Raw genomic sequence first — 22,368 nt, 5'->3', positions numbered from 1 at the left:
ACGGTTTGAAGTTGACTTGTTTCAAGAAACCATAATTGAGATTCAGCACAATTTGTCCAGGTTTGGACAACATGGGAAGTTGTGGTTAAGTGTTGATTTTTTTTTTCTAGAACCACACATGTAATGTAACTTGCAAGAGCTCCCTCTAAACAAAACATCAAAGCCACAGTTCTCTGTGCTTCATTTCTGAAGAGTAAACTACCCACATTACATTTTATCCGTGAAGAGCAAAGAGATTATCAGGGAAATTTAATAAATGCTTAATTTGCAGCTGTTGTCCTTCCAAGCACTCTATTTGCTTTACTAAATACCTGGAAGTGGAAAAAACTTATGCCAAAAAATACAGATTGAATATCAGTCACAAGAACTACTTCAGGTGCACCCAAGGATTTGGGCATGCAGAGTGGATTAAAAAAAACCAACAACTTCCAACTAGACCCCCACCCTGCAACTCCAAGTCATTTATTTATTTATTTATTTATTTGTTTGTTTCATTTGTTAGACGCCCATCTGGCAGAGGTTAATCTGCCACTCTGGGCGACGTACAACAAAATACAATACAATCCATGTACAAACAATTCAAAAAGCAAACAGTATAAAATTTAAAAACTGAATAAACCCCCACGGAACTACCCTCTGCCACCCTAACCCCCTTCCCAAGCCTGGTTAAAGTACTTTATGCACATTCCAAGTATGGAAACGTTGGCAAAATGCTTTGAGTATCCCCTCAGCTGTTGAAAATTAAAATAAGTATTTTTTTACAAAAATCCCTCAGCTTCATGGAAAGGATATTTGTCACATGCCATGCCATGTAGTGTTAAAAAAACACTAAAGCCCCCTTGAGTACATAGAATTAGTTGCACAGTTCTCTGGATCCTACTGCATGTTTGCTATCAAGACTAATTTGTTATTATAAACTTCATAAATCTGATTGTGTTCCCACTGTGTTCCCATATTAGCAACAAAACACAGGAGAGGTATCAGTAAGAGAAAAGGATAAATCAATGCTATCTAAAATAATAATACTATCTCTACTAAATATGTAAAGATAATTAAACTTGATTGGAAAGACATATGCTTATTAATTTTACTGAAAAGCACATTCCAATACAACAGATTCATTCAAGACCAACATAATTAAGGAAGAAGGAAGTAGCATGAAATACTGATTAATATTTATCAGACCCTATGACTTATTAATATTCAAAATGAGAAGGAAAGCATATGGCCATGTCTGATACATTTCTTCACAAATCTAATGGAAAGGAAAAAAATGGGTAGAGAAGACAACCACATCCCCAAGCTGCTTATGCTAGCATGTGACATAAATGCAAGACTGACTATTTTCCATACTCAAAAATCTGCCTCCCAAACCATGAAAGATTCGATCAAATAAGCAAGAATTGCTTCTTTTCAGGGACACCATGAAGCCACCACTAGCTTCTTCTAGAAACAAGGTTTTGTCTTCTCCATCAAACCTTTATCCAAAATGCAATATATTTACAATGAAAAGGCACACCACCATCTGACAATAATGAGGTCCTACAGGGTTCTAACCTTTATTTATTTATTTATTTATTTATTTATTTATTTATTTATTAGATTTATATCCCACCCTTTCTCCCAGTAGGAGCCCAGGGCTCCTTTAAAAATTAGCAAGCCCCTTATTTCATTAACAATGTAAGAACAGCCCTGCTAGATCAGTCCAAAGACATATCTAGTCCAGCATTCTGTTTTCCCACAGTGGCCAATCACATCCCTATGGGAAACCCACAAGCAGGGCACAAGTGCAACAGCACTCTCCCACTCTGCTCCATTTAGACAATTTAGAAGTTCATAATATCTCAGATCTAATTATATTTATATATTTTATACATTTAAGTGCTATTTGATAGAACCTTGAGTAGATACTTGAACTTTACTATCTTGCTTTCCTCCTGTACATATCAAACTAGACCACAGACGGGCAGTTTAACTTGGGAGGATGGCTTTCAGAATTGTGATTCAGAGAAGCAATTAATTACATAATGCTGACCTGTCTACATCAAAGAAAGATGCAACAAAATGTAAGGCAAGGACTGCAAATTACAGGTACGTAAGTTAAGTGGTACTATCCTCAATACCTTGAAGATATACAATCAGGATGCCAGGAGGTATCATCAGGTTTGCCAGCCAAAATGGCCTATATTGTGTTACACTGCTAAGGGACTGCATTCAGAAAAGTGAATGGAAATGAGTATTCTTACCTTACATATGAGCTTGAAAAAAGCCCCATGAGTGCAACTGCTGCTCCAACAACAGCTACTATTCCGCAGCCAAATATATTGGTAAATACACTGACTATGGGAGAACAGAAGAAGATCATTCCCATGCATAGGGAATTCACCCATGCTGAAGAAAAGATTAAGAATATTTATTTATTATTTATTTATTAGATTTATATCCTGCCCTTCCTCCCAGTAGAAGCCCAGAATATAACAGTGGACATAATTAATATGGTAGATATAGTGCAATTCTAACTATATACAAAAGAACATATAGTGCAATTATAACTCTAATTCTAGGGTAACGCAGAAAAAAATCTTGCAAGACAAATAAACTGCAAACCAGCAGTTTGAAAAAACTTGATAGGCTTCAAGTTAAATATTGGAAACTGTTGTGCAAACTAAGAATGTAAGAAGAGCCTACTGCATCAGACCAGTAGCCCATCTAGTCCAGCATCCTTTTCTTGCAGTGGCCAAACAGATGTCTATGGGAAGCCCAAAAGCAGGACCTGAATGCAACTGGCACTGAGAAGCATACTACCATACTGTGGGAGAGCATTTGCCTTGCATGCAGAAGGTCCCAGGTTCAGCCCCTGATGTCTCCAGGTAGGACTGTCAGTCAGAGTAGACAATGCTAAGTTAGATGGGACACGTTGTCGGACCCAATATAAGACAGCTTCCTACGTTCCTAACTCCATTAGCCATATTGAGTGGAACTAACAAGAGTTGTAATCCAACAGATTAGCTATCACATATTCACAATTTCCTAGCAATAGCCATTTCTTTCTCACTTACTTACACAAGTTTCTTCCTTTTCTAAATGGCTTCAGAGTTGGTTTACACACATAATAATACCATAAACAAAAATGACTCTTCCAGTCTTTGAAAAACCTAACTGCATACATCCAGAAATTAATCATTCTGCACATAACTGGGAGTTACATCCAATTAAATAATTTCATGTGTGGAATGACTTTCCTGAGTGCAGAATTCTTCTCCTACTCTTCTCCCTGTGTGCCCCCCAAATCTGCTCTAGGGATTCCCCAATGCTCCAGATCAGATTTCGGAGCAGCGCAGGGGGCACACAGGGGAAAAGAAGTTCTAGTGTGCCTGTAGAAGTCATTCCGTGTACATACTGATTTAGTTGGATGCAACCCTGCACTTTCTTTGGACTCCCTTCCCAGAAAACCTTAGAGGCTGACATATATGCCACAAATTAAACCAGAACTATTATTAGAAGCTAAAATGAGGTTATCATACTTTGGACACATGATGAGAAGACATGATTCAGTAGAAAAGACAATAACGCTGGGGGAAATAAAAGGGAGTAGAAAAAGAGGACGACCAAACAAGAGATGGACTGATTCCATAAAGGAAGCCTGAACAGATGCTATTGGAGGTTGCTGATTCATAGGGTCACCATAAGTCATAATCGAGTTGAAGGCACATAACAACAACATCCTAGTGGGTGATATGCATTAGAGAAGAAGGGGGGGGTAGCAGCTGCAGAATGCAAAACAGAGGAACATAGTGTTGAAGAGCAAGAGACACAGAATAAAACTGATATAAGAGGGAATGAAATACATAGCACCAATATGTATTGGCGAGTACCCTTCTATGATGAGTTTCCGCCGGGCCTTGAAGACCTGGCTCTTCAGGCAGGCTTTTGGGGTGGGCTAGATTTTATCTTCATTGTTTTTAGATTTTCAATGTCTAGGTATTATATGCCTATGTTGTATGTCGCCCAGAGTGGCTGGACAGCCAGCCAGATGGGCGACTAACAAATTCTATAAATAAATAGATAAATAAATAAATAAATAAATACCTTTAACAATGTGCTGTTACAGCAGTTCAGAAGGATGAAGCTTAAGAGTCCAAGGTTAGTATAGTGTTGACCTTGTGCTGGTACTCTCATCAAGACTACAACACTTGTGCAGCAGCAGCCATCATTGCTTTGCTAAAGTTTAACCTTGTTCCAAACTGGAATGGACAGTGTGCCACCTCGAGGATTAGACATTAGTTGTAATGGTAAAATTATAGTTTCTGCCACTGCAATTTTAGCTAATTTACAAGATTAAAATTACCAGAGTATTTGAACACCATAATTTAATATACTTGACATGGCAACCCAGAAGGAAAGCTAATTTTATTTAAACACAATAGGTGAAGACCCAATATTTAATATGTGCTGAATCTGATAGATACTCCAAGTGTTCAGTACTAGGCCTACGAGGCAGCAATAATAGCAGCAAATAAATCTCCCCCTTCTACTACTGTTGCATATATCTAATATTCTCCAGTTTGAGTGCTTCCTGGTGGTATGTTCCGGTCAGAAAAACAGCAGATTAAAAAGCATAATAGCAGCAGTGTTGCATTAGGCCAAAGGCCAGTCCTGTCAGTATCTTGTTCTCAGTGGCCAACCAAATGCCTCTGGAAAGCCTGCAAGTAGGACTGTATTGCCCCGGCCATGGGCATTCAGGTTTGAGAGATACCAAGGAATCAATAAGTCAGATTTTAGGTTTTCTTACAAGGAGATTTATTAACTTATGGCATGCATAGCCAATGGATCAGACTGCAAGGTCTTTGCACAAAACGTTGACCAGTCTGAACACCTCACTGGGCATCAAGAGTGACTTATATAGCAAACTTATTGGCAAGGAGCAATGGTGATGGATAAATTATTAATTGCTATCTTACATCAACTCATTGCTTCTTAGCATAATACATGACTAATTGTCCTATATCAAGCTAGGCATCAAAAGCAATTCTACAGATACACCTATTTGCAAATACCTGCAATTCATGGCTACTATCTTTGAAGCATCACAGCATTTGATCTGAAGCATCATAGCACTTGATTATCTTGTCTTCGTAAGTTCAGAGTGAGAAGACAGTGCAGTAATTAGGACTACTAAAAAGCAGATAATCTTGACCTCCTAGAACTACTTTTCTGGCAGCGTTACTTGTTAGCCCCCTTAGATGAAGCTTGGAGCTGCTCTTCCTGGCAGCACCTCAGACAGTCAGAACCTCGTTAGCCCCTCAGATAAGGACCAGGTGAGCTACGAGCCAAGCTGTTGACCGTTCTTTGACCTATCTCGTACACTGCCAAGAAATATTAAAACTGCTGACAGATACTAAGGCTCGGAGACAGCCATTTGAAATCTTCATACTTAAAGCAACTATACATTTGCCCTAATGGCCATATATTTGCCTGCGGGTCTACAAGGACATAAGGCCAACAGCACCCTTCCCACTCATGTTCTTCAGCAAGTAGTATTCAAAGGCCTCTGATGCTGAAGATAATAAAAAGCATCAGCCTCAATAGAGATCCTTGGGGAAAACCATTTCTTACATCCCTCCATTGTGAGAGTTAAGCCGGGCTATACATTTAGGGCAATCTAGTGTGGCAACCAACTCTATGAGCTGACAAAGCATCTCAGCTCCAGTGACAAAGCTTCAAGGTAACAAAGAAGCTTGGCAGCAGTTTGAGAAGGCCAGGCCTGGTTATCCTTTTGACTTAACAAATCCCAAATTCCAAAGTAAAGAAACTAAAACACCAACATAGGTATGTAGGTAGGGAGTCAGCAGGGGTGTGGACACTTTCCCGGGTAGTGTACAGAATGTCACATGTAAGAACATTTGCCTACTTTTCTATTATGTAGTCAAAGCAGCATACAATTTAGCATCCAGGTACAACTTGTGGCCAGATCTGCAGTCTCTTAGAAAGCGTAAAAAAATTAGACACATAACTACAAAATCCAGACTTCTAGAATAGCCACACACACAAAGTTGAATCAAGAAAAGATGGCTTAATTAATGTTGTTGGAGAAATAAAGTGGGATATATTAAAAAGATGCTAAGACATGTTGTGTAGAAATTAAAATCCGATATAAAGCTATTGCACATTGACCTGTTAAACAATGATTGCAGGAAAGAGGAAGGAGAATCTTGTGTATGTCATGGATTTCACATCCCCTGAAGTCATTATCTCAATTTAATCCATTGTGGTTAACCAGATATTAAAATCTAGCCATGGTTTAACTGTAAAATGCCATTCAAGCATATTTGCAAATTGGCAATAAAGATCTAGAAAGTTTATAAAAAGTATTTAAAGTAAAAACAGCCAGCAGAGATTAACAGCAGGTTAAATTATATTCTTATTGCAATCATTTATTAGTACTACTTTAAGTCATTATATTGAGGCCTGCTAAACATCTCTCTCACATCAGCCAAAACACAAAAAGACGATAAGAGCACATGAAATAAACCAAACAGAAATGCAATACCAATTTCAACTCTCCAAACTGGTAGGGATACAACATTTGTTAGATTAAAAAAATTAACTAACTAAAACTACCCCAATTAGTCAGGAAGCATAGTTTTAATAACAGAACTTCTAGATGGCAATCATCTTAAAAGGCATTTCTCCTAAGATTGCCATAATGCATGAGTGTATCATAACATCAGAGCTACCATACACATTAAAAATGTTGTACTCAAGTATGTATTTTTTCTTTGACAGAAAAAAAAACACCTGATCATTTTAATTGGCATGTGTGCGCCAGAGGTATTTGGGATAGTGGAGAGAGGCTGGGCAAAATATTGGTGTATTGCTCAAAGCAACAAAAAAGTCAGAATGTTATTCTGTTGATTACTGGTGAACACAGTAAGACATACATAACAAAAAATAAAATAAGATTAGAGTTTCAAAAATATTATTCTGAGTTAAACGGGAAGGATGGTAGGGTGGGTGCAAACATAATAACATAAATATTTTTGTAATTCCGTTACAGATGGAAGAAGAAAGGAAAGCCCCAGGACTAAACGGTTTCCCTATAGAATGATATGAGACATATTCAGATGTTTCGGTCTCTAAGCTTTTCCGGGTTTATCAAGAGGCTTTAGAACTAAGTACCTTGTCAGTGTCAATATAATATACTCATATTTCTGTTATCCCTAAGCCTGATAAAGACCACAGTAATTGTGCAAACTATAGACTAATTTCCTTAATAAATGTACATGTTATAGCAGCAATAGTTCATTGGGACCAAGTGGGTTTTATTCAGCATAGAAGACCAAGAGAAAGACTAAGTAGGGAAGGGCTACTAGCACCATATTGGACCCTGCCTGGTCTGCTCTCTCAGCCAACAAGAGTGCCATTCTGTTTTGCCTGCATCAGCCTAAGAGTTTGTCTTTCTTGATGTCATTCCTGCCCAGTACTGTAGTGGCAAAGTCAGAAGTGCAGGATCCCTTCATGTGTCATGCCACACACCGTCACAGCCATGTTCCTTTTCCATTTTCCCTTATCTCCCTTGTTCTCCCTGTCATTGCACAAGTCTACACTCCACTACAACAGACACCCATAAGAGCCAATCAGCATGAAAGGAGAGGCTGTGTGTTAGCTACTGAGAAGAGTCTTCTCAGTGGCTGACTGACCTCTTTTCACTCTGATTGGCTCCAATCAGCACAAAAGGATAAAGACTCTTTTCAGTAGCTAGCATTGTCCCTTTTCATGAGGATTGGCTCAAATATAGGGACCTGGCTGGAACCCTGCTTCCCAAAAAGTAACAGGTCTACAACCCCCCACAACCTCGGATTACTACACTCCTGTTCCTGCCTACCTACAAGTAAGATGTTTTTCTGGTTGATTGCAATGTACAGTATTGTTTGATTGCTGGCTAAGTGGATACAGCTGAGGTGTGGGTGTGGTCCACAACCTGCTTTGGTATAAGGACAGGCTTCGCCACAGGTGGCAGAGTCAATACCAAGCCTTTGGGTTGACACTTTAGGTAGGTATGGGGGCAGGGGCACCTCCTTCTGTCAGGATATGAAATTGTAGGCTAGGCACTATGGGCAGGCCTGTGACCCTTACCCTGGATGAGAGCCTGGGAAAGGGGAAGTTTAGTTTGGTGGTGCTTCCTCTGAGTGAGAGACTGGGAGAACTGTTGTAGTGGCCTTACTATCTTCCACTTGACAGTGTGGGCTGTGTCTACTGCTGGGCTTTAGTTATCATCTGTGGCCCTAATCTCCCAACTGGATATAATGATTCTAGATGATGGCACTTGGATGTGTCTGGGTGGTTAGATAGGAGTTGCAAAGATACTGCCCCAATTTCAGTGGTGATGAGTTGGGGAAGGTATAGTCAGAACAGAGGGACTGACCACCATACAGACAGAGGCCTAGATGTTTGGTCCCTTTCCCCTTTTTCAGCCCTCCCACTCTTCCAGAAGTTACTGGTAACATATCTGTTGAACTCTCTGATTTGTTGGTGCTGTTATTGAATGCCAGGTCAATCCATAATAAGACCATACTCATCCATGACGTGATTGTGGATGAAGGGGCTAACATGGCATGTATTACCAAGACTTGCATGGGGCTGCTGGGCAGGCCTGACCTAACTGAAATGTATGGATCTGGGTACTCAGTACAGCACCAGGCTAGACGGGTGTCAAGTGGAGATTTCACTGTTGTCCATAAAGCACCATCTCCTTTATCAGAAAATCTCTTGATCCTGGAATGGGCTTAGAGGATCTGTAGCTGATGTTGGGCCAAAGAGACAGATTGGGGATTCTGTGAGTCTATCAACCACCTTGTTGCTCAACAGCATCTCTGACCAAGCTGGCCAAGGTGGTCTCTGGTGTACTCTGGAGTACCACAGGACAACAGTCCTAGGTGAAATCAATATCAATGCAGAGGCTGCCATTTGGTGAACTCATGACAACCATGGAACAGTACCAAATGGTCATCTGTCCACAGTGGCGTACCAAGGGGTGGGGTGGGGAGGTGGTCTGCCCCAGGTGCAGGCAATAAGGGGGTGTGGTTCTTACCCGCTACAGAGGGATGGTCCACCGCCCCGGAGAAAGCAGCGTGCCGCACTGTTTGCAGGAAGTGTTTGCCTTTGGTCTGGGGGGAGATATGGAGCCGATGGTGAGTTGATCAAGTTGGATGGGGGAGGGGAGAGACGGAGTTTGGGGGTGGGTGCTGGATCAGAGCGGGGAACGAGGGTATGCGTGTGAAAATGTGCACCGCGGGTGAGGCAGCCCTGGGTTAGCCCTGAAAGCCTGCTTTGTATTGCTCTTCAGCCTTCTGCCAGGCAGGGCTGCCTTTCCACATGGCAGCAGCTTCCTCTCTAGGCTGAGCTGGAGAGGGCAAAATAAGTAACTTCGGCCATGGGTGGATTCCATCAGCTGCCAGAGATTTTCGGTGTCCTGGAGTTGGGGGAAGAAGGGCCGCTCTGGCCTGTCAGAAAGCAGGAAGAAAGAGAAGAAGTGAGTGTGTGTATTGGGGCGGGTGTCACCCTAATGGGGGCCAGGTAGCTGGAATTAGGGGAAAGGGAGGGAAGAGCCATGCTAAAACTAATGACCCACCACCACCACAATAGCCGTCTAAATGCAGTAGTTCCTTCCTCCTGAAAGGCAATAGGAAATGATGGGATTTCTAACTAATAACTAAAAGAATGTCCTGGAAGTGAATAAAGTGGCAGGATCTTAAGAGGGTCTTGTGGGAACCTTGCCAGGGGTTCATAAGTCGGAGGGGGGATGTCGTGGAGAAAATAGAATCCCTGGGTTAGACACGACTCCCTTGCAGTGCTTGAGTACCGGGGGGGGGGAGGATTGATTATCTTTGCTGCTTTTTTGGGGGGGAGGCTATAGCAAGCATGATTTGGCTAGCATTGGGAGCAGGAGTCGTCCAGGGAACTGTGGCTTTCATAAATGGCACCCTCCTCTAATTCGAGCCCTGTTCTTTTGCAACAGCTGGATTCCATTCAAAACAGATGTTGGCTCCTTTGGCTCTTAACACCTCCTTGAAGGAAGGTGATTCCACAATTTCTTGGGGCAATTCTCTCTTCCCCCCCTTTTTTGCCATTAGGGTGCATTGCCTGATGTTCTTCAACATAAACTGTACCTGGCTTGTCTTGTGCTGTGTGTGTGCGTGCTAAATTTAGTTTAAAGCAGCACAGCAGCAGAGTAACAGCGGTCTGAAATGCCAGTGTGTCAGCGTGTGTGTGCGTTTACCTAAGTAGCAGGCTTTTACCCTGCATCAGGATCACTGAGACTTGAGACTTAGTAAAATAAGAAAAGCTACTTTATTTATAGAAATACACAGTAGATAGAAAGGCATGCCTAGTTCTAACTAACTAGCTAAGTTGGAGGTGTAACGCACAGGTGTGGGAGTTACCCTCATGGCTAGGAGAGAGAGCAGAGACAAAAGGAGTCTCCTCTCTCCTGGACAGTCAGAGAAGAAAGGAATGGAAAGGGTGGAGGGAGGAGGGGCAGGTAAGCTTCCCTAAAGATGCATCAGTCTAGGCGACAGAAGGAAGTCAGTCAGAGCATCGCAGGTAAAGGTAAACAAGCCTATCCATCTGGAGGACCCTAGCTCTGTCTTCCTTCTGGAACATAAACAAAAGAACAAAACAGGAGTTGCTCTTGCCCCACTTCCAACAGCTTGAACCTGTTCCCTTTTGTTCTCTCCCAAACTTTAGCACAGCTTTTGTCTACCTGTCACCCTCCAGCTGTTTTGGACTACAGCTCCCATCAATTGTGATTCAGATAGGACAGACTCACACAGCTGCGTGAATCTTTTCCCAGGGACTGTGCTGGTCATTTAGGTCCATAGGGCAGGAAAACGAAAACTCAGTTGTGCCCCTGCCCAGTAATAGTAACTGATAGTCTGCTGTGTGCAGTGCTGCCCAAATCTGGCTCAACCTGGCTATTAGGCTCTCTCTGCTCAAGCTATTATGTCCCCATGATGTCTCAATGAGATAATTTCCAGAGCCACTGCTGAGATGGTAATGCCTAGCTGGAAGCTGCCTTTCTCAAAAAGCAATGTGCTTCCCAGATGATTCCCTGCCATATGCTGGTACGGGAAATAGGGTTTTATTCTCTCCTTAGGTGCCCATGCCTTTGGGATGTCTTCCTAAAGGTCCTTCTGCCCTGGTGGTGAATTGCTCACTCTCCTCCCATTATGGCACAAACATACTCAAGAAAAGGTCTTTGAATTCACGTTGGGAAGGTTTGCTTAGACATCCAAAATTGCTGCTTTTTCTCATGGCAAACCAATTCACCCCTCACATGCTGTCATTAGCTAGAGTGTGTGGGAGAGCGATTATAGACATTGTGTTCATACATCCTTATTTTAATATACCTGGAGGTCTGGCAGATTGCATCTTGCCGACATTTAAATTGTCAGATCTTTGGGACAGGGACCTGTCTTTCTTTTCTTTTTCTTTTGTTTATGTTAAAGTGTCATGCACACAGATGGTACTTTAATAATGAACTAATATTGAAACATCCTTCAGATATGTATATATGCCTAAATATAGAGTTTTTGAGAAGATTGCTAGCAAGGTTTAGAATAAATTATGCAACTTGGTTTTAATATTCTTAATCTTCACTTTTTTATATATGAACATCAGAAGAGAGCTTGCTGGATCAGGCCAGTGGCCCATATAGTCTATAATCCTGTTCTCTCAGTGGCCAACCAGATGCCCACAAGCAGGATCTGGGGAGCTTCTTTTTCCCTCCCAAAGTTCTTTTAGCTAGAGTGACTTGCTAAAGGCAGACAAGACTAGAACTGTCTGGCAGAACACACAGTGTTCAGAAAAGCTGCACCTAGTGAAATCCCATCTTCCACACAGCTGTTAGGCATTTAGGAGCTCTGCCCTCTTGTACAATCTGATCACCCTACCTAAGAGCTGTGTGGAACAAGAAAAGAAGGGAAAGCTAGACGGGCAGTAGGAGATGTCCTGTTGCAGCTGTGGTGTCTGGGGCTGATGGGAGTTTTAGTCCAAACATCTGGAGGGCAAAAGTTGCCAGGTTAGCAAAGGCTATCCTATGGCAGGCTTGGTAGATCATCAGTGGGACGGTGCAGAGTGCAACAGCCTGTCTCTCCTATGTTTATTTCAGCTCCCTTCTTAGTTATTAACAAACACTGGTGCCCAGATGTTTTCCAAGTTTTTCCTGCCTCCATAAGGAACAGGAATTTGCGTTCAACTATGAGCGAAGATAGATTGACAAATCTGGCTATACTGTCTATTGAACATGAATATGCGAAGATCAATTTTGATGAAGTTATTGACAAATTTGCAGACGTTAAGGTTCAAAAACAGAAAGTGTAATGTTATTATTTATTACTGTAACAGACCAATATGCAGGTATAATTTTTTTTGTTTTTTCAAAAATTACATTAATATAATTAAAGTATTAATCCATTACTTTTTCCTTTTTTGTACTGTAATATTTTATTATTATTATTATTATTATTATTATTATTATTATTTTACTGGCATGATTATATATACGAAGTTCAATAAAAGAAAATTTTCACTGTCTGCATTTCTTTTCTGGTCATTATTATTATTCGTCTCATTTCATGATTATTACTGAAAATAATTTTGTTGTATCGAGGAGGGGGGGTGTTAAAAAATGATCCGCTCTGGGTGTCAAATACGCTAGGTACGCCACTGTCTGTCCAGCACGTAAGTCTGTAATGCCTGCGCTGGGCAGGTTCTTTGGGATCCAAATTTTAGAACCAAAATAAATAAATTCAGTGTATGCTAATTGTGTTGATTTGCATTTAAGTTATTCTTGTTGTAGATCATGGATTTTCTATAAAAAGCTTTTGAGTGAGATTTGCTGGATTACAGGGATGGGGGAAGACACTGTTTTCCTGTTGCTTTCATTGCTTTGAATTTGTGTTGAAGAGTCCAGCACCTTTCCGTTGCTTGCTATATCACAACATGGAATGATAGGCTCAAGTTACAGGAAGCCAGATTTCTAAAGAACATCAGGAAAAACTTCCTATTAGAGAGGTACAACAATGGAACCAATGACCTAAGGAGATGGTGGGCTCTCCAATAATGAAGCATCCAAGAAGCAGCTAGACAGCCACTGCATGAGGTGGGTGTCCCTGCTGCCTTGAAAGAGGCAGTGGTGAGGCTACTTGTAACGAAACCAGCCCTGGACCCCTTGGATTGGAATAGCTATCAACCAGTCACAAATACCCCCTTCTTGGGGAAGGTAATGGAGAGAGTTGTGGTGGGGCAGCTGCAGGCATTCCTAGATGACACAGATTATTTACATCTGTTCCAATCTGGGTTCAGTCCTGGCCACAAGACTGAGTCACCCTTGGTCACCCTGACAGATGAGCTTGACAGAGAGTAGAACAGGGAGAGTGTAATCTTACTTCTACTTCTTCAACCCTTTGTGGCTTTTGATATCATTAATCATGGTACCCTCCTGCATCAGCTATGTGGAATGGGAATAGGAGGCACTCAAGTCCAGAGAGTACCTTTGGGAAAGTGCTTTGTGGCCCTCTGTGATGCTATGGGATGCCAGAGGGCACTGTTTGATCCTTAATGCTATTTTAATATCTGTATGAAGCCGCTAGGAGTGGTCATTAGGAATTTGAGGGCAAGGTGCCATCAGTATGCTGATGACACTCAGCTATATTTCTCCATAACCTCTGAATCGGGAGAGGTCATGCAAGCCCTGGAACACTGCCTGAACCCAGTAGTGGAATGGATGAAAGAAAACAAGCTGTGCTTGAATCCTGACAAGATGGAGGCACTGTGGGTGAGTGATTCCCATGACAAACGAAATTGGTCAATTGCCTGCCCTGGACATGGTTGCACTCCCCCTGAAAGAGCAAGTACACAGTCTTGGGGTGCTTCTTGATCCAGCTTTGTCACTGGAAGCCTAGGTAACAGTGGCTAGAAGTGCTTTTTACCATCTGCAGTTGGTACAACAGAACTTCCCTTGCAATTGATCCAGAAGCTCCAGTTAGTGCAGAATGCTGCAGCACAGCTGTTGACAGGAATGAGATCCTGTCAGCATGTAACACCTATGCTCAGACATCTGCTTCCAGGTCCATGGTGTTACTATTAATCTATAACAGCTTGGGACCAGAAATGAGATCAGCTTACCCCATATTTAACCACTTAGTCGCTTCAATTTGTGAAACTAGCACTTTTACAGGTGCCACATAATATTTATTCCACACTTTCAAGAAAACATTCTTTTAGTGTGGCAGCACCTATACTTTGGAACTCCCTCCCTATTGACATCAGGCAGGCACCTTCACTGGAGATAGAAAGACCTAGAAAAAAATCCTTGAAAATTGGGGGAGAGTGTGTGTGTGTGTGTGTTTTAATTTTTCAGTTTTTTTTCTTAAGCCTTCACATCTTTAACCTTTCGCTGTACTCTTTTTGACACCTATTTAAAACATTTTTGTTTAGGTAAGCCTATCCAAACATGTAGAAAGTTCACATGTTTAATCTCTTAACAGCTTACAGTTGATTTTAATTAGAATCATAGAATAGTAGAGTTGGAAGGGGTCTATAAGGCCATCAAGTCCAACCCGCTGCTCAATGCAGAAATCCAAATCAAAGCATTCTTTTTTATGTTTTTAATACCTGTTTTTACTTGTCTAATTGATAAATTTAATGTTTTATTCTTTTTGTAAAACACTTAGGTTATTATAATCAAGTGGTATATGCATTCTGTTAAATAAAAAAAGTAAATAGGCAGGGAGCAGATCATTTAATATTGGAAACCAATTTGATTGCTTTGAATAGTCAAAGAATGGATACAGCAGTAATAATTCCTCTTGATGCTGAAAATTCATTTGACAAGATATGTTGGCAATTTATTTTCATTATTTGGAAAAAGTTGGATTTCCTAAAAAATATATAAAGTGGATTACAATATTGTATCTGTCTCCTAAATTGCAATTAAAGACAAATTGAATCCCTTTCAACCAATCTGGATTAGAAAGAGGTACAAGATAGGGCTTCCCTCTTTCTTCACTGATATCTGATGTGTGTTTAGAACCACTGGTATACGGATTTAGGCAGAATCAAGTTTTGCACATGAGCAAGTGGAATTTAAGTTAGCTTTATATGCAGATACTACTTTTTATTAGTAGACCTAAATTAATCAGACAAACAAATACATTAAGTAGAATTTCAGGATATACTATTAATTGATCAAAACCTGAATTAACGCCAGTGGGCAAGTGTAAATCACATGCTTTGGAGGAGGGGGACTGAAGTTGTTCTCCATATTAACTTTTTATTTTATTGGCAAAAAAATCTTTTTAAATTATATTCCTGTGGTTAACAGCAGGAGAACAAAAATGGCCTTTACAAACGCTCATAGTCACTATGAGACTTCAAGGCTGGAAAGATAAATACCCACTGACTATTAGGCAATGGAACAAAGATCTTAACACCATTGCTACTTTTGAACATATTTTTTATAAACACTAATGTCGCCTGGATACCTATTTGGACATTTGAATGGCACATATGGATCTGTATGCATAAACTAAGATGGAGTGCAGGACATGGAATAATGGGCTCAAGTTGCAGGAAGCCAGATTTCAACTGAACATCAGGAAAAACCCTAACTGTTAGAGCCATATGACAATGGAACCAATTACCTAGAGAGGTAGGGGGCTCTCCGACACTGGAGGCCTTCAAGAGGCAGCTGGACAGCAATCTGTCGGGAATGCTTTGATTTAGATTCCTGCACTGAGCAAGGGGTTGGACTTGATGGCCTTATAGGTCCCTTCCAACTCTACTATTCTATGATTCTATTATACATTGATTTCTCCTACCTTCTTTTTCTTTCATAAATTTGCATTAAAAACCAATTTTAAAAATGAAAGAAAACCAACCAAGAAATTGAAAGCCAAAGAAAATGAGGATAATTGGGGGGGGTAGTGTAAACTTTGCAAAGTGTTGCTGTACTTCACATATTCACAGAAATAGAAAGGAAATGACTTCCTATAGGAAACTTCACTAAAATTGCAAAGTAAATCAGATATATTTAAAGTGACCATCTGAACTATATCAACTATCTTAATAATGTTGCCTCCTCCCTGCTAAAACAAGATCAGCACAGCACATTTCTTCTTTATATTATTTGGGCTGATTGCAGGTATTGCCACCACTCGCCATATTCTCAGAGGCACATGTTACCAAATGGATTGGACTGTGAAAGACTAACCCAAATTGTGTTTACATTTTAACAGATTTGTAGGGCAGTCCAACATCTCAGACAGGAGGTCAGGTCTCCTGCTCCTCTGGTGCATTCACTATAGCTGCCCAATTTCCCTGCTTTTTAAAGTTGGATAGAAATATCTGTGGGCTATAGGTATGTTCCTAAACCGCAAGGTTTTTGCCTATTAGTGAATCTCTCTGCTTTTTAATCCGGGAGATAAGAAATGGAATCCTGTGCAAGTTTGCCGATAATGGATTGATTATTTGCATGCTTATTGAGTTCAGTGGGATTTACTCCCATGCAATCATGCTTAGGATAGATAAAACTGACCGGGGTGGAGGGAGGGCTGGAGTGGGCAGAGGAGGAGGAAGAAGGAAGAGGGTAGGGGGAGGGGAGGAGAGGAGAGAGGAAGGAAGGGAAAGGCAGGTGTCATCATTTGCAAGCTTATTGAGTTAAATGGGATTTACTCCTATGCAATCATGGTTAGTATATGTAAAACTGACCATAGGGGAGGGGGGAGGAGCAGATTGGAGTGGGGCAAAGGAAGGGGGAGGAGTTTGATCATTTGCATGCTTATAGAGTTCAGTAGTATTTACACCTACGCAATCATGCATAAGATAGGTAAAACTAAACATGGGGAGGAGGGGGAAGGGGGGATTGGAAGGGGCAAGAGGAAGAGGGGAGAGTGGGTTTGATCATTTGCATACTTTGAGTTCAATGGGATTTATTTCTGTGCAATCATGTTTGAAAATGGAAATGGACTGCCTTCAAGTCGACTTATGGCGTCTCTATGAATAAGGTTTTCATGGTAAATGATATTCAGAAGTGATTTACCATTGCCTTCCTCTGAAGCTGAGAGGCAGTGACTGGCCCAAGGTCATCCAGTGAGCTTCATGGCTATGTGGGGATTCGAACCCTGCTCTCCCAGGACATAGTCCAACACTGACCCAGGGGAGGGGCAGGGAGGGTAGGAGAAGGGGGAGGGGAGGAGATTGGGTGGGTGAGCACTGGGCAGAGGGGAAGCCCCTTTCATTTCCAAAAGGAAAACATTGTGAACAGTATCATTGCTTTTCAGTGTTTCCCACACTTTTTTATTCTACAGCAGGCACATGTAGCCTCCCACCCAAATTTAAACCAAAGCTGCCCCTGGCCACATCAACACCAGACCTTTATTTCACTTTGGACAGTCATGGCTTCTCTCAAAGAATCCTGGGAAGCAGTGGCGTACCTAGCGTATTTGACACGTGGAGCTGATCATTTTTTAACACCCTCCTCCTCTTAATAGTCCCCTCCCACCAAGACCCTCTGCAATTTTGAAGTGGTCCTTGGGGAAAAAGTTTGGGAACCCCTGCGCTAGATTTGTTTTCCCCCATGAACTACAAACAGACATGTTTAAAAGTGGAAACATTTGACTCCTCTCTACTGGCATTCCCACAGTAACAACCTCAATGTGATTCCTGCTGCCAACCTCAAAACTGTCTTGGAATTTATTTAACAATCTCCCATCCCGCTTAAACCATGCATGGGGGGGGGGGCTATTTTATTTGCTTATATGATGGCATCACTGTGCCTAGTGCTTTACAGGGTACAAGAACTGAGGTCCCTGCCCCCAGGAGCTTCCCACCTAAAACTTCCACGGGGGCGGGGGAAGCAGAAGGCGGCCTGCAGAGGGTTACTTACAGCAGGGCACGGGAGCTTGCAGGGGGGAGATTGGCAAACCGTGAAGAGCGAAAGCACTCTGCACTCGCTCAGCCTCAGAGACACCTCTTTCAAACGGGAGGGTGCTCACCAGCATTGTTGATGAGAAGCTGCTGGAGCCGGCCAGCCCTGTCGTGAAGCGCCTGTCTGGCCTGGAGCATGTGCTGCAGCCCCTTGTCCGAGGCCAGGTTGGCAGGCAGGCCCTGCACGTGCAGCACTGGGCACGCGGCATGCAGCTCGCCCTCCAGCTTGCCCAGGGCACCGGCCGAGCACACCACCAGCAGCAGGGCCAAGCCAGGCACCAGCTGCGGGGCCAGCAGGCACGCCAGGCTCCGGTCCAAGCCCCACAAGGCGCCTGTCAGGATGCACAGGGCTTGGCCCAGACCACTGCCACCCAGCTCAGCCTCCATAGCTGCACGTCCAGCTTCATAATGAACACTCCATCTTAGAGTTGCCAAGTCAGAAGCATCCCAAAACCTGAGATTTTAGGGGCGGGCTCGAGTGATGTCATCAGGGCGGGCCTGAGTGATTTCATTAAGCATGATACATTAAGCATCAATTACAGTTGTTTGGAGCATACAATTAAAAAAAATCTGATTGGAAATTAAGCTAGAAATCTTAGCTAAAAGATGGAGCCTGGGTAGAGAACATTTAATCTAGCCTACTTGCTTTCGGCAAGAAGGGTTTAAGTGCTGCCAGGCCAGGCCAGTCACCAGAAGGTCACTGTAGGAAGAAAGGAGCCTCGTGTTGTGGAGATGTAAGATGGGAGCATTGGGGAGTAAAGATAGATGCCCCTGAGGACTGCAATTCTAAACACACGTACTAAGGGACTAAGCCCCATAGAACTCAACAGGACTTCTGAGTAGATATAGTTTGGATTGTGCTGTTGGTAAAGCTTGACTAGGGATCCTCTGCAAAGGCATCCATATCCAAGCAGGGTTGGAAACCCCCTGCCTGGAATGCCGTGCCCTTATCTTTTAATGTGGCTTCTCCAAACTTCTTTACAGATTTGACCCTTTCACTTCAGAAAGAGGTCTGAGAAATGAGTAAGAGTAAGAAAATTCTCTACCCTTTTTGTCTACCCTGTGGGCTGCTATAAACTCACTTTGACAGCCAACCCAATTCCAGTGAGTAGTAATTGACAGAAAAACACATGCAAGAGCTTGGGAACAACAACTGCAGCCACACTTCCAAATATGAGAATTCTCTTTTACCACTATTGGGCAAGAAACAAACTGCCATGCAACCAACAAGGTGCATCATCAGTGGTTTTAGGGGGTTGAGCTGAGCACATGCAACCACTGCTGTTGCTTCTCTGGATATAAGGAAGTGAGGTTAAAGGTAAATGAAATGCAAACAGAAAATGAAAAACAAAATACCGTGATGCTTTCCTAAATGCAATACCATACCAAACACAACAAGATTCCTATGAGTAAGGCAGACAACTTTGCATCCCACAACCAGTCACGATTCATAACCAAAAACCAAAACTAAAAAAATCCTTGCAGCCAGTCAGTTAATGCAGAATGCTGCGGCATGATTGCTGACATGAGTGAGATCCTATCAGCACATAATACCTCTGCTCTGAAATCTGCATTGGTTGCTGATTTGCTACCAGGCCAAGTTCAAGCTGTGCTTTCCATGTTATGGGTGCCACATAGTACTTTTTCTGCTCTTGTAAGAAATCAGTCCTGTAAAGTGGCAGCATTTTGGATACTCTGTTCATAGGGTTTTCGTGGTAAGAGGTATTCAGAGGTGGTTCACCATTGCCTTCCTCTGACTTTGGACACATATCATACTTTGGACACATAATGAGAAGACACGATTCAGTAGAAAAGACAATACAGAAAAACAGAAGGGAGTAGAAAAAGAGGAAGACCAAACAAGAGATGGATTGATGCCATAAAGGAAGCCACTTGAACTTACAAGATCTGATCAGGGCGGTTCATGACAGATGCTATTGGAGGTCACCGATTCATAGGGTCGCCATAAGTCAAAATTGACTTGAAGGCACATAACAACAACGAAGTGGCAGCACCTATGCTTTGGAACTCCTTGCCTATTGACATTAGGCAGACGCCTCTTTTCAGCACCTGCTAAAATCATTTTTGTTTAGGCAAGCCTATCCACGCATGTAAAACCTATTGTGTTTTTAAATCTGTTTTTAACTCATTGTTGGTTTATTAATTTGAATGTTTTTCAATACATTTAATTTGAATGTTTTTCAATACATAATTTTATTGTTTTAATTCTTTCTGTAATTTTTTACAATAAAGCAGTATATAACTGTTGTAAATAAAATACATAAATAAATTCTGGAGTCACAGCTTTTAAAAATGTTTTTAAAGAAGTTTTGTTTTAATATATTTTAACTCAGTTTTATGATTTTTAAAGTGTTTTTAGTGCTTTTGTTTGCCACCCTGGACTCCTACTGAGAGGAAGGGCGGGAAATAAATCAAATAATAAATAAAAATAAATAAATAAACTTCATTCACCCAACCCAAAATTCAGAATCATGCCACTTTAAGCTGTTTTGCAACTGTTTATACTTGTTTTATGGTTATTGGTTTTTAAAGGGATTTATTTCTTATTGTGAGCTGCCTTGGTTTCCAATCACCAACCCTACCTCACAGGGTTGTTGGAAAGACCCCACACACACACACGTTAAAATACATCCTATATAATAGTTTATTGTCAAACAAGTTGGTCATTGCAGAACATTTTTTTTAAAATCAGTATTAGTTTCCTACATAATAAAAATGTGATACCTAGGTAAACCCTGCCTAATTGCTTTAAAATAAGATTGGAGGGAGAGGCAAAGATTTACAACACAAACACAATTCTTTGTTATGTTTACTCAGAAGTCCCATTAATTTACAGCACAATCCTAATCATGTCTACTCAAAAGTAAGTCCTAATGAATTCAATGGGGTTTACTCCAGGTACATGGGGTTAGCATTGCTTTACTCCCACAAAAGCAAGTATTGGATTAAATACATTCATATTGTCAAGGTTTTCAAAGCACTGCCCTCTCCAACAGTCCAGGGTCTGACTCTTGCACACAAGAGCAAACAAACTTTAAGCCATATTCTTACTTACTCAAACTGAAGATCTCAAAACCACCATTTTCTGACGTTGCAATGAAGCCTAAGCACTGCCTGGGTCAACAAATCACAAACCTGGCTTCACTTATTGGCTACAATCCTGAAAGGGAGGGGTTAGAGCCAGAGCTTGGAAAAGTTATTTTTTTGAACTACAACTCCCATCAGCCCAATCCAGTGGCCATGCTGGCTGGGGCTGATGGGAGTTGTAGTTTTTAAAAAGTAACTTTTCCAAGCTCTGGAGCAAAGAGCTGCTATACAGATCCGTTAAATAGATTAAACAGTCGCGGGGGGGGCTGACGTTTTGGTGCATATCTCGGGAACCAGACCACGTAGAAACTTTTTTTAAAAAAATTGAAGCTGAGAGTCTGGAGATTAAGGTAAGTCAGCCACAGACCCAGAGGGGACCCCCCAAAACCAGAAACTCCAGCCAAAAATTGGACACCTGGTAACCCTACTCCATCTTGCACCCCCTTATTGACTGCACCTGGGGCAAGCCGCCCCCCTGCCTCCCCTTGGTACGCCACTGCTGGGAAGTGTAGTTAGTAAAGGGTGATGAGAGTTGCTAGGAGTCACCCTGCTCTGTTGGCTGTTAAAGTTCTGTTAAAGTTCTGTTAAGACTTAAATTTCCATAAGGGAGCTACAAGGCCAGGAGAGCAAAAGTCAGAAGAGTTCGTGCCAATCCCAAGGACATGTTGCCAAGCAACCGGGGCCCTGGCAGCTGCCTTATCGGTATATATTTGGCATGAAGTCACCGGTCGAGTGTGGGGGAAAAGGAGTTTGATGGAAGAGAGCTTGCTTGTAATTGTGTTCAGAAAAACCTTCTTGTCAGTAAAGTGACTCTTAAAACCTAGTGCTTGTCTGGCTGATTGCTTTCAACGGGGTCTAGCCTGTCACTATTCTGTCCTGCTTCCTGGCACATCCACTGGGAACCATCTACACATCCAACAAGTGGTAGCAGAGGATGGTTCATTCCTGATGGATGGTTCCTGTGACAAGTTCCTGATGTTTCATTCCTGAGAGAAAAGCCAGAAAATAGGAGCAGAGAGGACAGGCGAGAGGAAAGCAATAGCGGCAAAACTGAAAGCTGAGCTGAAAGCTGTGAGAGAGACGTGGGAAAAAACCTGACAGTAGGACAAAGGTGAGAAGCTCTAGTTACAAAGGCGGTGAGACGAGAAAAGAGAAAGTATGTCTGTTTCATTGTCAGCAGGATTGCCCCTTGAAAGGCTGACACAAAAGAACTATGCCAGTTGGAAACAGAGAATGCAGGCGTTTCTAGTGAAAGAAGACGTTTGGCAAGTC

General features: G+C 41.9%; 1 protein-coding gene across 1 annotated transcript in view; it reads right to left on the bottom strand.

The window, feature by feature from the left end:
* SLC16A10 (solute carrier family 16 member 10) overlaps positions 1 to 22,368 on the bottom strand; it is a 72,223-nt gene that overhangs the window by 27,715 nt on the left and 22,140 nt on the right. The window contains exon 2 of the mRNA XM_061623629.1: positions 2,247 to 2,391. Within this exon, the coding sequence (XP_061479613.1) occupies positions 2,247 to 2,391 (145 nt within the window). The remainder of the gene's footprint in view (positions 1 to 2,246; positions 2,392 to 22,368) is intronic.

This window comes from Rhineura floridana, chromosome 4, assembly GCF_030035675.1.
Source record: "Rhineura floridana isolate rRhiFlo1 chromosome 4, rRhiFlo1.hap2, whole genome shotgun sequence".
Taxonomy (NCBI): domain Eukaryota; kingdom Metazoa; phylum Chordata; class Lepidosauria; order Squamata; family Rhineuridae; genus Rhineura; species Rhineura floridana.
This window is presented reverse-complemented; position numbering and strand designations above follow the sequence as displayed.